This window comes from Corvus kubaryi, unplaced genomic scaffold (genome assembly GCF_017639235.1).
Source record: "Corvus kubaryi isolate FWS band 111438036 unplaced genomic scaffold, C.kubaryi_AGA036_p1.0 37272, whole genome shotgun sequence".
In the NCBI taxonomy this organism is placed as follows: Eukaryota; Metazoa; Chordata; class Aves; order Passeriformes; family Corvidae; genus Corvus; species Corvus kubaryi.
In genome coordinates, this window is record NW_024581084.1 from 630,260 (window position 1) to 644,561 (window position 14,302).

The 14,302-nt window shown below is 38.0% G+C and overlaps 1 protein-coding gene across 5 annotated transcripts in view; it reads left to right on the top strand.

The window, feature by feature from the left end:
- CEP112 (centrosomal protein 112) overlaps positions 1-14,302 on the top strand; it is a 158,596-nt gene that overhangs the window by 25,679 nt on the left and 118,615 nt on the right. For 4 of the 5 annotated variants that reach the window (XM_042025497.1, XM_042025499.1, XM_042025500.1 and 1 more), the window contains 8 exons: positions 3,968-4,054; positions 5,915-6,014; positions 7,188-7,306; positions 8,328-8,471; positions 10,726-10,880; positions 11,204-11,321; positions 12,291-12,386; positions 13,177-13,236. In XM_042025497.1, coding sequence (XP_041881431.1) covers positions 3,968-4,054; positions 5,915-6,014; positions 7,188-7,306; positions 8,328-8,471; positions 10,726-10,880; positions 11,204-11,321; positions 12,291-12,386; positions 13,177-13,236 — 879 coding nt within the window. The remainder of the gene's footprint in view (positions 1-3,967; positions 4,055-5,914; positions 6,015-7,187; positions 7,307-8,327; positions 8,472-10,725; positions 10,881-11,203; positions 11,322-12,290; positions 12,387-13,176; positions 13,237-14,302) is intronic. The other variant, XM_042025498.1, reaches the window with a different exon arrangement.

A 14,302-nucleotide genomic window follows, 5' to 3' on the forward strand; every position in this document is an offset into this window, starting at 1 on the left:
TGACTCTGTCAGTTTAAGCCTGGCAGTTTTTGGATTTTCCTAACACCTGAGCTGTGCTATGGAATCAGGACGGTGGTACCATGAAACCCCATTTTCAGGTAACTGTTTGATGGCTTTGGTGGTGTTTTGTTTTTTTTTAAGGGGAAGAAAGTGTGACTAGGCACATAAAAGCAGCTCTGTTGCTACCACCCTTCATGGCTTTAAATAACAGGGACAGCACAGATGTTTGACATCAGTATTGTTTACATGGCCTTAGGGTTTAATTGCCTCATTCTCTTTGTGAGGAGGATAAACAATGACAGAAATCCAAAGGAATGATGTTCAGCCAACAGCAATGGCTGTGTTTCATACATAGTTGCAAACTTCCGAACTATAGCTAAATATCTACACTTCTTTTTTTCCTTGTCTGAATGGTAACGTGCCATAAATTTCATATTCTTTGCTGCCTCTTAACTGGTGATAAAAGATATTAAAACCAATGAGCACGAGCACCGTAAATTGCATTTAACAAAGTGAATGACTTAGGAAAGCAGATTTTATCTGGTTTCTCTAAAAGTTATGAAGGTCTTTGGTACTGCTGTAGGTTATTTTGTTTCTTAATATGTGTTTAATAAATAAGGTCAAGCTGAAATGCAGAGGGCAGTGTATGGAAGAGCAGCCCATGCAGTTACCTAGAGCAGTTCCACAGGAAATTGGGACAAGCTGAGATTTGACATTTGGGATCTGTGGACAGGCTCCACCTCAGTGTGGTGTGGTTTTAATTTGAAAGATATTCCTTGATTGAAATTAGTATTTAATGATGTGCTTCAGCTTTCAAATGGAAGAGGAGGCATTTCACTCCCAGCTGGGAAGTGCTGAGCCCTTTTGCTTCCACCCCAGCCTTAATGAGATCACTGCATAAAATGTGTTTACGTGACTCAATTTTTTTATCGATGTATGCAGTGAGATTGGGAGTCTGCCTCAGAGAAAGGGTGGGTTAAAAAGCAGATTTGGAAATGAAACCAGTCTTCAAGGCTTTGCTATAGGACGTTGTGTTGTTGTCCTCATGTTTTCTGGCTTCTCCAGTAGTTTTCCATGCAAGAAACTGAGTGTAGGATTTTTAAACCAATATATCATTATTTTTACAGCAAATGCTCAAATTAACACTTCCCGAAGTTGTGATGAAGATACATGTGGGGTTGGAACTGTGGACCATTACAAAATTTAAATGTCGCTGGAGATTTTTAAAATTTTATTTATTTTTTTTACTGGTAACTCAGTACAAATACAGCTTTCCTCTCAACGTTAGCTGAAAACTTCATGTGCACATCAACTATTGAATTTCAGACACTTTAATATGGGACTTCTCACACTTCTTTATATAGTAGGTCTTGAAGGGGCAAAATTAGGAAAGTTGTAGATGAAGCAGATGGGGCAGAAAAGTGCCTGAAGTGCTGAAACTACATTAAGTTTATAGAAGTTAAGGACCTTGAGTGCTTTTGAAGGTGTCCCTTTTTCAACCCTCCCCTGATGAGGAGTTGGTCTTTGGGATTTTTCATGTGAGAGATTTTTATATTATTTAATTTATAATATTCAGAGGAAAAATAATCAACTTTGTTGTTACAGCATTTGCATTCATCAAAGGCTGACTTCTGTATCTTGAACACATTTTTCCCAGTTGTTTGGTTGCAATTAGCTCTCCTTTTTGGAAATCAGTCCCAAATCTGTGACATTTTAAGAGATGGCTGTTCTAGTGGAAGTGGTGTAATGAATTAATGAACTAAAGTTAATGGGAACTGGTGCAAGTGCAAGGGTGGTGCTAAAGGGAAGATTAATGAGAGGTGGGAACCAGCTTCAAGTACAGGGAGTTCTGTTGTCACCCTGGGGAAAAACATCCTGTGGCTGAGAACAAACACCAGCACTTGAAAATATATATATATGTCCATCTTTAATCCAAGTGCAGTTCTGGATTTTGATTTATTTTTGTGTTATTTCAGTGTACAGAATAATAAAACCTAGACCAGCTCTCAGCTGATGCAACCACCAAGCATCCATTTCCATCAGCGCAGACATTCTCACATTATTAATGAGTTTTAAATGTAATTTGTGTGGATTTAGGAGCTGTGTGAGGGCAGAAGCTGTACCTCAGTCATTCATAAGCTTTCAATGTAATTCAAGTAGATTGGAGTCTCTTTCATGTTTAGTTTCTGGTGTTTGTGTTTTTACGAGACCTTCATATTTATTTATGGAATGTTCACAAGCTGTCTATCTGGAAGTTGATTACTGTGCTCTTTTTATTAAATCAACACTTATTCATCACCTGGTACTAAGATTTTCTTCTCTAATGTCACTTTGTTGGAGCAATATACGCATATATTTCTTTTCATATGTACATATGCGTAGATTTCATGAATAGAGGATGCATTTTTATCGTGATGCTTATTTTGGGGTGATAAAAGACTTGGCTGACAGCTGAGAATGTGATTTATTTTCTTTGGATTAATTGTCAACCTAACTTTTTTCCACCATTAATTTGCATAAGACTATGTACAAACAGCTGGGAGATGGATTACTTTATCTGTGGTGTAATAAGTGGTGGTTGAGTATCAGGTGATGAGTCCAGAAAATGAAAAAATTTTCTGCTCTTCCTTCTCTTTCCACTTCTTGAGAAATCTTCTGTGTTTACTGCACAGCGCTGTTGAGTTGGATTTTTGTAGCTCACGTTTTCAAGTCACAATAACGTTGTGATGTTTTCAAGTCCCAACAAAGCTGTAACACAAATGAATCACAGAAAAAATGGGTAATTTATACTGTATTTAGTGTATGTCTGTGTGAGATAAAGACTCTTGCTTGAATGACAGCTTTTGATTAGTCAGGGGCATGGAAAATAAAGGCAGAATGAATAATGCTGTTGATTCCTTTGTAGTCTGTGAGGTGAGATATTACAAGTCAGGTTCTTAGTTGAGCCAAACGAAAATGTGAGAGCTGGAAATGGTTGGATGGTGAGTGCAGTGTCCAGCCTCGAGGTGGGGGAACCTCAGCACCTTTTAGAACACCTGAAAGTCAAACACAAAGTTTTCTGTTGGCCAAAGACTGTTTAGAGTCATCTCCTGGAGGGGTTTGGTCCTCCCTTTCTAAAGTGAGGGGAATCAGGGTCTGTCCCCTGGGGAAGCTTTTCAGTCCACTTTGCTTTCTGGACAGTGGATATTAATAAATGTTGGAGTAGAACAGCCTGAATCTGAACTCAAGGTGTCACTTTTGGTTTCTAGAAAACCCTGAGAAACATGAAATTCCTCTCATAGCTGTCCTGAAGACAGCCTTTTATGGTGTACTGAAAACATGCAAGAGATTTAAAAATACTTGAAAGATGAAAACTTAGAGTCTAAGTAAGACTTGGCAATGTATTTTTGTGTTGGAGGGGTTCAAGTACAGCTTTGAACGAACACAAGCGGAACAGGAAATGTATTTCGGTGATCCAGTCCTTAATCCCATCATAAGTCACCTTTAAAAGGAAATGTGTTTATAATGTGAACTCCATGAATAATAGAAAACAAACAAAAACAAACGTTCATCTGGGCTAAAGGACATTCTTTGTATAAATGTAACACCTGCCTGAAGAAATGAAAATGAGTTTACCAAACTTGGTATATTAACAGAAATATTAAGGTTTTATTCCTAAGTGTTTATTTAAATTAAGGACAATAGCTTGTTCTGGGCAGTAGCAGTTGTGTTTATTGCCAACTAAAACATCCTACAAATCCATTTTTCTGAAGAAATATTGTAGGATGACATCTTTCGTAACAATTCTATCAAATAAATATGAAAATACTGAGAAACTGAATGTAGATTTTTTCATAGGAATTCTTTGTTGGTGACTTACCATTGCCTTCTGAAAGACATAAATGAATAATTAAAAAGTTATGAAAAGGTCGTTGGTGTCATTTATTCTTTATTTAAATTCTGTGTGTATTCTGTTTTGCTTCTAAAGCTGGAACTGAAAATGAAAATAGCAGAAGGTAAATTTCAGGAAGAAAAACTGAAATTACAACAGAAGCATGATGCTGATGTTCAAAAGGTAAGAAGTGTTTGTATTTTTTCCCAAAAGCAGTATATTAAACAATAATAGAGACTATGATTATCATAAATATTTATCAGTTGTTCTTTAACTTCTTCACAATTGCTATTAATGTTCATTGGAAGTCAAATGGTAGGCAGCAGTTGGCATAAACTGAGAGGAATGCAGAATATTTTATGGTAACATAAACTTAGAAAGGGGAAAACACTTGCAGAAAGGAGATAAAAATACAAGGCAATTTGTTTGTTTGAACAAGACAACCTATTTTACCAGCATAACAACTTCTGTGGGAAATCATAAACTCGTGAATTTTCTGTTAGAGAGAAAAATTTTGTATTAGAGAAGAATGTGAACAAAGCTATTTTTTCATGGACAAAATGCAAAATATAAGAGTAGGAAAACCCATGGATATATCATGTATGTTCCTGCTCACACAGCAGCAGTGCTTGCTGTCCTGTTTGGATACTGTCTTAGAGCAGAGGCAGGTCACGAAACAGCCCTTTATTTATGGTGTTGCATTTTTAAATTTTATGTGGCTCTTAATTCTTCCAGCACTAACATGTCACCAGGTCTCTGGGTTGCACCGGGTTTGTGTTTATTGTGTCACATAACACCACGCCTGGGAGGATGATACCTATCCCAGACCATACTGTTGCTTTTAATCCCATGTTTTCAAGGTGGGGTGAAATCCTGTGAGATTCCAGGTGCCTCCGGCAGGGCTCTGATCCCAGGGCTGTGGCGGGAATCCCAATCCCGGCGTCGGCATCACTGCGGCTGATCCCGCTGTAAGCTCGGCATTAGTCAGGGCCTCTGCTTTGTTTCCTAAAGACTGAGTCACAGGCTTGGAGGAAGCTGGTTGACACAAGTCTGTGACACATCAAAGCCTCCTGAGAGGATGTTAATATTTGGTCAGGTGCATATTTGGCTCATCTGTTCTCAAGGCTTCGGAGCAGAAGCAGCGAGCAAAGCTGAGAGTCTAAAGGAAACAGCTTTGTGAGAATAAGAAATAGTTTAAATGCTTTCTCATCCCTTGAGTTGTCATCCCTTCCTAACTGATGTTAGAATTCTGTCTTTTGAAGTTGTTTAATAACGTTGGATATTTTAGAAAAGGTTAAATAGTGTCGTATTAATCTTTAAAGCCACAAAATGTTTATTGCAGATGGAGTAATATTGTTTTAAGATGAAAGCTTCTGTTTGATAAGAGATTTGGGGCACCGTTATAAAATTTTTGCAACTTTAATCTTTATCTTAAACACAAAGTTTAAATTAAAATACTATCTCAAAGTGTGCAAGTATTCAAGCTGGTTTTTTCCAAACTCAGCCTGTAGAGAAATGTGGGTGTAGTTACCCTCATATACTTGCTCTATTCCAGTCCATTGTTCCTTGGGATCTATGCAAGGAATTTCAATTGGTGAAGCACAGAAGACTGTAATGAAGTTCACCAACTTATTTAAATTTTTCTTCAATCTGCTGAGAATTTTAGATGCTTTTAAATACTATTAGGCAACATAAGTATGGAAATCTTTTCTGTTTGCTGTAGTAGCACCATGAAAGTTCCAAACTCAACAAAAGCAACACCAGATTTACCCAGGTTTAAAATAAAACAAAAAGACCCACCTTAGAACATGAAACTCCTTTTTTAATCTGCTTTTGCCTACATTTGTCTAAACCAGTCCTTTGTTTATGACTTGGCAGTCGTAGCTGGGAAAATGATTTAGGTTCAGTCACTTAGTCCTGCACAACCTGAGCACTTCTTGGAGGCAGCACCTTTGACAGAGATCAGGGTGTATTATCTTGTGCACTGACTGTAGTTTGGAATGTTTTGGACTTTTGTTAAAATATTCTGAATTTTCTCTGCAGATTTTGGATAGAAAGAATGATGAAATAGATGTGCTGAAGTCCACCTACCTAAAGAAACAAAAAGAATCTGAGGAGACGATTAGAAAACTGGAGAAAAAAGGTGATTTTTGTCCTCATGGTTGTTTTCTATGTGGTGGTATTGTACTGCATCCTCTTGTGGCTGTGGGCTTGCATGTTCCTTCTGCAGACATCCCTTTCTTCATCATTTGTAGCTCTTGATTTAATTTTTTCCTTTAGATCCTGAGATTCTTGTCCAGTTGTCTCTGCTGTTTCCAACCCAAATGTTCCAAGAGGCCTGTGATCTATTATATTGAATACAGGTTTTATGAGCGTCACCAAAAAAAGTTCCTTTGATGCTACTGAAGTATTTTGGCCACTTATTTCAATTTTTTGGGAATCTCTGGCTCAAAGTTCATTTCTTTATACATTCAGAACATTTTAACCAAACCACAATGGGTTATTTTTAAGGCTATTGTGGTAGGAGATTTCAAACATGAGTAGTCTTGAGTGTGTCATAAGTACAAAACTCGCCTTGAGTGTGGCTTGTCAGCAGTTTTTCAATGTTAGTTTCTTTTAGAATTCCTTGGAGTCCCTTTGCACTATGGACTAAACCACAGTGTAAAATAATACAGAAGTTTGGTAATCTGTGTACAAAAAGGGAGAGAGTTCCATGTGTTTTGTTTCCTGCTCCTTGGGAAAGTAATTTGTCCAACAAGGGATCTGGGGCTTCTCTCTGGGGGCTGGTGGTTGCTCTTGTCTGGAACAAGTTGAGCTGGAGTTGCCCACACTGTTCCAGGTAATGAAAATCCTCAGTCACTCCTGAAAAGTGAATATGTACCTGCTTTTTCCACTAATGATGATGCCATCACTTGCAATTTAAGTTGGGGAACTTAATTTCCTTGTGTATCTTGGGCACTCAACCTTCACAGGAACTTTTCTCCTAAGGATGCTCATGAAGTCAGGTTAAAAATAACTGCTTTCTTGTGGTTATACAGAATTTTGCTGATGTATATTTACTCCTTCAGGAAGGAAAACTCTCTCTGAAATATTATGTAAACAAAGTAGAAAAGAGAGAACACCTTGTAATATTGTAATGACACAGAATTTAAGTGCTACATTTTAAAGCAGCACATGCATTAAGTATTTAAGAGCCAAAAACCATCAGAAAGCCAGGTCAATTGGAAAACTGGCATAAACGGATTGTATCTATTGCCAACACTGAAAAATCCCAAAGGTCTTGAATGGTTGTTTAATTTTTTCCCATTTTTAACAGTTCACACCCTTGTTCGTGAGTCCCAAGTTGTGAGAGAAGCCAAAGAGCAGCAGATTGTGGAGCTGAAGAAGATGTGTGAGCAAAGCAATGATTCCTTGAACAATGAGTGGGAGAAAAGGGTAATGAACAATACTTCCCTCCTTTGACAGACTCCTGCAGTGTTTATCTGGGATAATGCATTTTGTCACTCAAAGAAATAAAGACACAGAATGAGTTTTAGGGATATTTTTTGTGTTGATTTTATTTTTTCCTGGAATAATCAAGAATCTCTTTGCTGATGCTTTTACACCCAGCTGGTCACCCTGTTCTGGGGTTCATCTGGCCTCCTGGCAAGTCTCTGGATGTATTAGGGAAGTGTTTATTTCTGGTTGACCTGACATGGAATTGTAATCTGGGTAAACCTGCTGCTACCTGCTGGCATGGTGATTCCTTTGAACTCTTAGTTTTGCAATGGGTCATGAATTCTTCAGTGTATTTTTGTTTATTGTTCAACTCAAGACAGCAGCAAAGCAGAGGGAAGGGCATGTTTATTGAGAGACAGTGTCACCTTTGTCCAGATTATTGTCAGTATTTGTCTTGCTTCCCCCTCTCAGGAGAGGGAGGGTCAGAAAAAGGACAAACACACCTCCCTTCATGAAGTGTGCTGTATAATTTAATTTATTTTCATCCCTGCATCTAGAAATGAAGTTGGGTTTAATTCTTGCCTTCTTAAAGCCAAATCATAATCATAAATCATAAATTGTCCTTTGTGTTGAAGATCTTGAGGCTTCAGTGTTGGGTGTTTTTTTGTTTGGTTGTTTTTTTTTTGTTGTTTTTTTTTTTTTTTCATAGAATCCCAGACCGGTTTGAGTTGGAAGGGAGCTTAAAGCCCATCTCATTCCAACTCTCTGCCATGGGCAGGGACACCTTCCACTATTCCAGGTTGCTCCAAGCCCCATCCAGCCCGGCCTTGAACAATTCCAGGAATGGGGCAGCCACAGTCTTCTTTTTGTTTTAGAGAAACAATATCTTCAGAGAGGACAGAAATGTGGATACCTGGGCTTTCCAGTGATTCTATTGATATGCTATAATAATGTAACAACACTTCTTGATGCTAGTTGTAGATGCCATTTGTTATTTGTGCCTTTTTTTCTGACGCAGCTCCACGATGCTGTGGCTGAGATGGAGAAGGAGAAGTTCAACATCCGGAAGAAGCACACGGAAGATATGCAGGAGCTGCTGGAGGAAACCAACACTCGGCTGGCCAAGATGGAGGAGGAGTATTTGCAGCAGACACGATCGACTGTAGGTTTTGGTGTAAACCTGTCACGACAGCAAGCGTCTCTTAAAATATTTAAATTCCGTGTGTTTATGTTCAAGTGGACTGGAATGTCCCAGGCCAGGTTGGATGGGGCTTGGGGCAACCTGGGATGGTGGAAAGTGTCCCTGCCCATAGCAGGGGTGGAATGAGATGATCTTTAAGGTCCCTCTCAACCCAAACCATTCCATGATTCTGTGATTCATGTACATACATCCTTATTTTTGATAGTGCAATGTAGTTGTTCTCTTGTGGGAGAGGGCACTGTCCTGGCAGCCAGTCCAACCAAGGATGTTATTCCCCAGGTAAAATTAATCAAGGTACAGCCCTTCAATCAATGTTACACAGATCTCTTAGTACCAGTCCTTACTTACAAATATGTCTCACTGCTTTGGATTCAAGTTAGCAGAACTTTTGTCTTTGCAGGTTTGTAGACCATACAAGAGGATTTAGATATTACATCTATTTCCATAGAAACATGTGACTCTTTACTCACACACCTCCTCTTTGAATGGGTAAATGCTTCTGTTAGATGAAAGATCACATTAAAAGGATTTTAAAATAAGTATTGATTATTCTAATGTATTACATTTCTTTTCTAGAATAATTATAAGCATGTAATCAGATATAATCTGGATTTTGTGCCTGTTATATAAATGATGCAGAAAGCAAAAACATTAACAAGTAACCTCAAAAAAGCATCCTGTACTTTTCATCAGGATGGGGTATGAGGAAAATTGAATGAGTGAAAAGACAATGTCAAACAAAATTTATTCCTTTATTAATGAATGTTGAATTTAAAAATTAACATTCAGATCATGTCACAGGTAACAGTAAATACAGAGAAAAATGGACACAATCTGTCAGCAAGATTGAATTTAAGAACCATCAAAACTAGACAGATCTTGCTGAGCAGCTTCTGATTTAATAATTAAACAAGGCAGAGTTCAAGGCAGGGCTTAAGATGAAAGACTAGACTGTCACTGGAAATTAGTTTTCTTTTTTTCTCTCTCTCCTTTCTCTCTCCTGATTTTTTTTCCTATTTTTTTTGTTGGTATTTCAGAGTTTCTCTGTTCAGAGTTTCATGTTGTCAGGAATGTCAGTGCTGTTAGCAAGTGGAATTGGCTGAACAATTTCACCAATGCTATAGAACTGATAAGGAGGGGTTTGTGCCCTGAGCAAGGATGAACTTCCTGAGGAGGGGTACAGGGCCAGCCTGGAATTATATTCAATGATATATTAGAAATTACTCTTTTTTTTTAATTATTAAAAAACGCTCCACAAAACCCCAGAAAGCCACAAAACAAGCAAAAACCCCAAGCCCCCAAAGCAAACAACCCTCTGCCCGCAGAAAACCAAACCCGTACTGAGCAGCTGGCTTGGCACTGATGGAGAATTTTGCTGTGCTGTGGCTGTGAAATCTCTGAAGCCACTTGCCAGAGCTCAGGTGGCTATTCAGGTGACCTTCTCTCTTGTGTGAGGTTCTTGCCTTGGTTCAGGTTCATGTCACCACCAGGGATGGTCGGGGCAGTGGCTGCTCAGGGCAGATACTTGGGGTTTTATTTTACTTTAACAGTGGATGAACTTTCTGTTCCACTTCCCTCATCTTCAGGCCTTTGTTAATATAAAAATAACACTGATATATACATCCTGCAAGGACAGCTGGGTCTTATTTTCTGACTCCAGCCTCCTGAGGAGTTCTTTGCTCATTTCCCTGCATATTCCCATAAATTTAAGGAAGAATGGGAAGTGCTGGAGTAGTCTCAGACTACCTGCCTGTCCTCACTCTGCTCAGTTTTAATTTGTTTATATTAGGAGATGAAGTTCCAGGAAAAAGATACAACTTTTGAGAGATGCTTGTAATTTACTGAAAGGAAAGGTAATGAAATTAATGGAAAGTCTAAGAACACTTTACGTGTATTATCATCGATTACAGCTTCCCATTGAAATACTGTCTTCTCTTCCATTTTGAAAGATTTGTAATTTAGAAATCAGTTGCATATGCTGTTTTGGATAAGGGAGATGTCACTTTGCGGGGGGGATAAACATCCATATTTTGAAAATTGATTTATTTTTTATATACAACATCGAATTTACTGTCATGATTGATGACAGCTTTGCCATTGTAACTCTTGTGTCCCTGCGTCGCAAAAGAACCTCGTTGCTCAAAGCTACTGAATAACAACAGGGGTAGTCCCTCATTTATTCTGGGCTTTTCTCAATAATTATCTTTCGTTTTAGAATGAGACAGTCCAAAAGCTGGGGGCTCGTGTGCAGCAGTTGACTGTTGAGGCTGAAAATAGTCATTTGCAACGTCAGAAATTATCTCAAGAGAAGATTGAGGTAGAACAGCGTTACCAGGAGGTCTGCTCCCAACTTCAGGAGCTGAAAGCAAGGTAATCAAATAACAATTGCTGGTGTAACTTTTAAGAATATGGAATTTCCAGAAGCAAACATTACTCATTTTGTTCCAGGAACACACTGAATGGCATTTAACATTAGAAAACTCTCATGAAAATGTATTAATTGGTGTCAAACTCATTTAGAGTGACCCAAATGATCACCTCGAGGAGTGTGTTACCTTTCCATTATTTATAAGCAGCTCCTTCTGTGACAAGAGCACGTGGCAGACATGCAGACTCCGCGGAATTGATACTGAGCAGGTAAAATGCCAAAATATGAAAGCAATTTCCATATTCTGTTTGCTTGCTCCTTGTAGGTACAACTTACTTCAGAAAGACAAGAACCAGATTATACAGGAGTACAAGGAGAAGCTTCAGCAACTACAAAGTAAATTTGATGTTGATAGAGATTTTCTAAAGCAGGAACAAGCTCAGGTATGCTGCCAGGTATAACAGGCAGGAAAATGGGAGTTTATTTCTTAAGTGTTCTCCTCACTATAAATATGATACTTATGAATAAATCCAAGGAACTGCTCAGTTCCCCAAGTTACTTGTGAGTGTGAGTTTAAATAAAATTGAGATTTAATTTGTTGTTCCCACATTTGACTCAAAAATCATCTGAAGTTGGCTGGTAATTCTGCTGTGTGTATTTCTACAGCTGATTCAGATGAGGTACAATTAATATCTTGATTTTGTTTGTGCTCCTTGTAAAAATTCCGGATACCAGAGAATTTCAACACACTTAAAGACTTGATGTTTTCACAAGACCTCTTCCATGACAGAAAATATTTTTTCCAGAAAAAAACCAGTCCTGCAGGCCTCATAGTATTGAACATTGTGTTAAACATTTATATATTTAAGGAATTATTTTTATATTTTGTGAGTGTAGGTTTCACCCAAAATGTAATAACTCTGGTTTGTTTCTGGAAAAGCATCTCTCAGGTTGATATCTACCAATATGCATAGGTACAGACATGGTATATATTTTAAATGATTTTAAAGTTAAATGATTGTAGAAAAGACTCAATTTTTAAATACCATTTATTAATCCATAGAGCTGTAGGACAGGTGGGGTCTTTGGTATTTATTTGCTGGAATTCTCTGAGCTTTGATGATACTTAACTTCATTTAATTTACAAGGTATTTTTCTTTCTACCAATTTTTAGTAGATTTTAGTAGGGATTTTTTATTGTTGGGGGTGGTTTTTTGTGCTTCTGTTTCCATTTCTAAGTTCACCGGAGGGCCTGAACTGATGTATCCAGAGCTGTAAACTCACACAGGTTTTTTTTCTCCCAAGCTGATATTTTTTTCCAGTTTCTGGGCACCTTAGAGAAATAAATTTTAAAATGCCAAAGAGCTAATGAGGAATGCAATACAAAAATTGATTTTTCTGTTAAATCCCAGCAGACATCTGATGTGATTGCAGAATTACAGCGTGGAATTGCTCTGTTGAAACAACGATTGGAAGACTCAGAACATCAAAGGCAGCAACAGCTGAGGGTGAGCCCTGATTTTCTTTCTCAAAAATGCCCAACCCTTGTTGCTTTCTTGGGTGATTTAAATGTTTAGATAGCCATGCTTAAATGTACTGATGTAGACCATGCTTGCTTGTTTCTGTTTAATTAATGGAAAAATATAAACTGTCACATATAGTTAAAGGTTGATTTAAAAAGTGTCACTAAAAGAGAGGTAAGAGCAGAATTTTCACAGAAGTTTTCTGACTGTTTCTTGTGGTTCACGTGTTAAATAAAACAGTTTAAATGTGTATTGGTGGTTTACAAAGAAGCCTGTCAAAGAATGATGAATATCTTTTTTTTCTCGTAAACTGTGAACATTTTTAAAGTTCCAAAATTGTTTTTAATTTTCACCGTTTAATAGTTCAGTTCAATATTCTGTCTTCCTGTAGGCATTTAAATTAATCCTTCTATCTCAAGGTAATGAGTTCCACATCTGTATCATGTATCAGTCCTGGTTGAGTTTTGGCATCTACTTTTCCTCCAATGTCTTTCATTTCACAGTTGATGTAGTACAGAATGGCATTTTAATAGCTCAGGAGAACAAGTTGCTTTTTCTCTTTAGAACACATGAATCATGACTTTTGAGATAGTTGTGTTATTTGCTGTTGGTTGAATTTTTTTGTATGTCAGAGAATTTTTTCATGATGATATAAAGTGGGTTTTTATTTTTTATGGACTGTTCTATATGGTAGCAAATGTCTGTGTGATGAATGCTCTGAAATGGAAGAAAAATGGACTTTGTTTATTTAGAATACACATCTTTTCCTCTGCAGGATCAAGAATACAAGGTTCAGCAGGACAAGCTTCACTTGCAGCGTGCGTATGAGAAACAGGTAATATTTCCAGGAAAATTTACCGTCTTCTGCACAGCTCCAGTTTTGTTCTGTACATGACTTAAAGGTTTAAATTTTGAAACCCTCCAAAACAGTAAATTTGGGAATCCAAGCACTTCACAAGGTTTGGAAGAATAATTGGACAAATTCAAGGAGTATTTTAAGCACAGCTGTTTAAGGATAGGGATATCGCCTCTGATTTTAGGAACCCGTTGCCAAGTGATGGAGGCTGGGAAGGCATTCCCAAAGAAGTGCTCCTGGAAGCCTGTCCTGTGTGTGTGCACTGCTTGGGGTGGCAGCTGATGGCAGCTGCTGTTATTGAAAAGATAATGAACTGAATGAAACCTGGCCTGACCTGTTGGCAGTGTTCATGTGCTCTCCCATACTCCTTTTCCCCCAGCATGTCTCTATTCCATCCCTCTCCATGTGTTCTCTATATATTGTCAACATGCATTGTTTTTACATCAGAAACTTAAAGTAAAAAATGTAATTTTCATCAAAAACACTTCATCTTAAAGCACTTTGCAAATACTGCCTGCTCTTTTAGACTTGAAACATCAATAGGCTTCAAATTAAACTTCAATTTTAGTGACATTGTATGTGCAACTCATGTGCAGCCAGAGGGTGCCTTAGATGCCTGTTTAATTGAAAGGATGTGTTACTCAAACATGTCATTTCCAAATGTGGCAAATTTATAACATAAGATAATGGATTGTGATCCGAGCTACTTGTCACTTGGTAATAGCACTTGTGACATGAATTGTAGTGAGGTTTTGGTTTGAGTTAGTCCCTTCTGCTGACTTGAAGTCAAAACATTCTTTGTTCCACGATCTGCCTTGGTTTAAACCTAGCCTACATTCATCTTTTTAGTCAAGTCATGGGTGTTATGAATGTTGAACTCAAGAAAAATCCAGGATTGGAGTAATTTGCAGGCCAAATTAAAAAATATATTGGCACAGTTTGACTGAGGTTTGAGGATCTTTTGGGAGAAAGCTCCTTAGTATGGGCTGAGGGCATGTCAGGAGTGCCTCCACAGCAGTGAGCCCAGGGAGGGAGGCTGGAATTC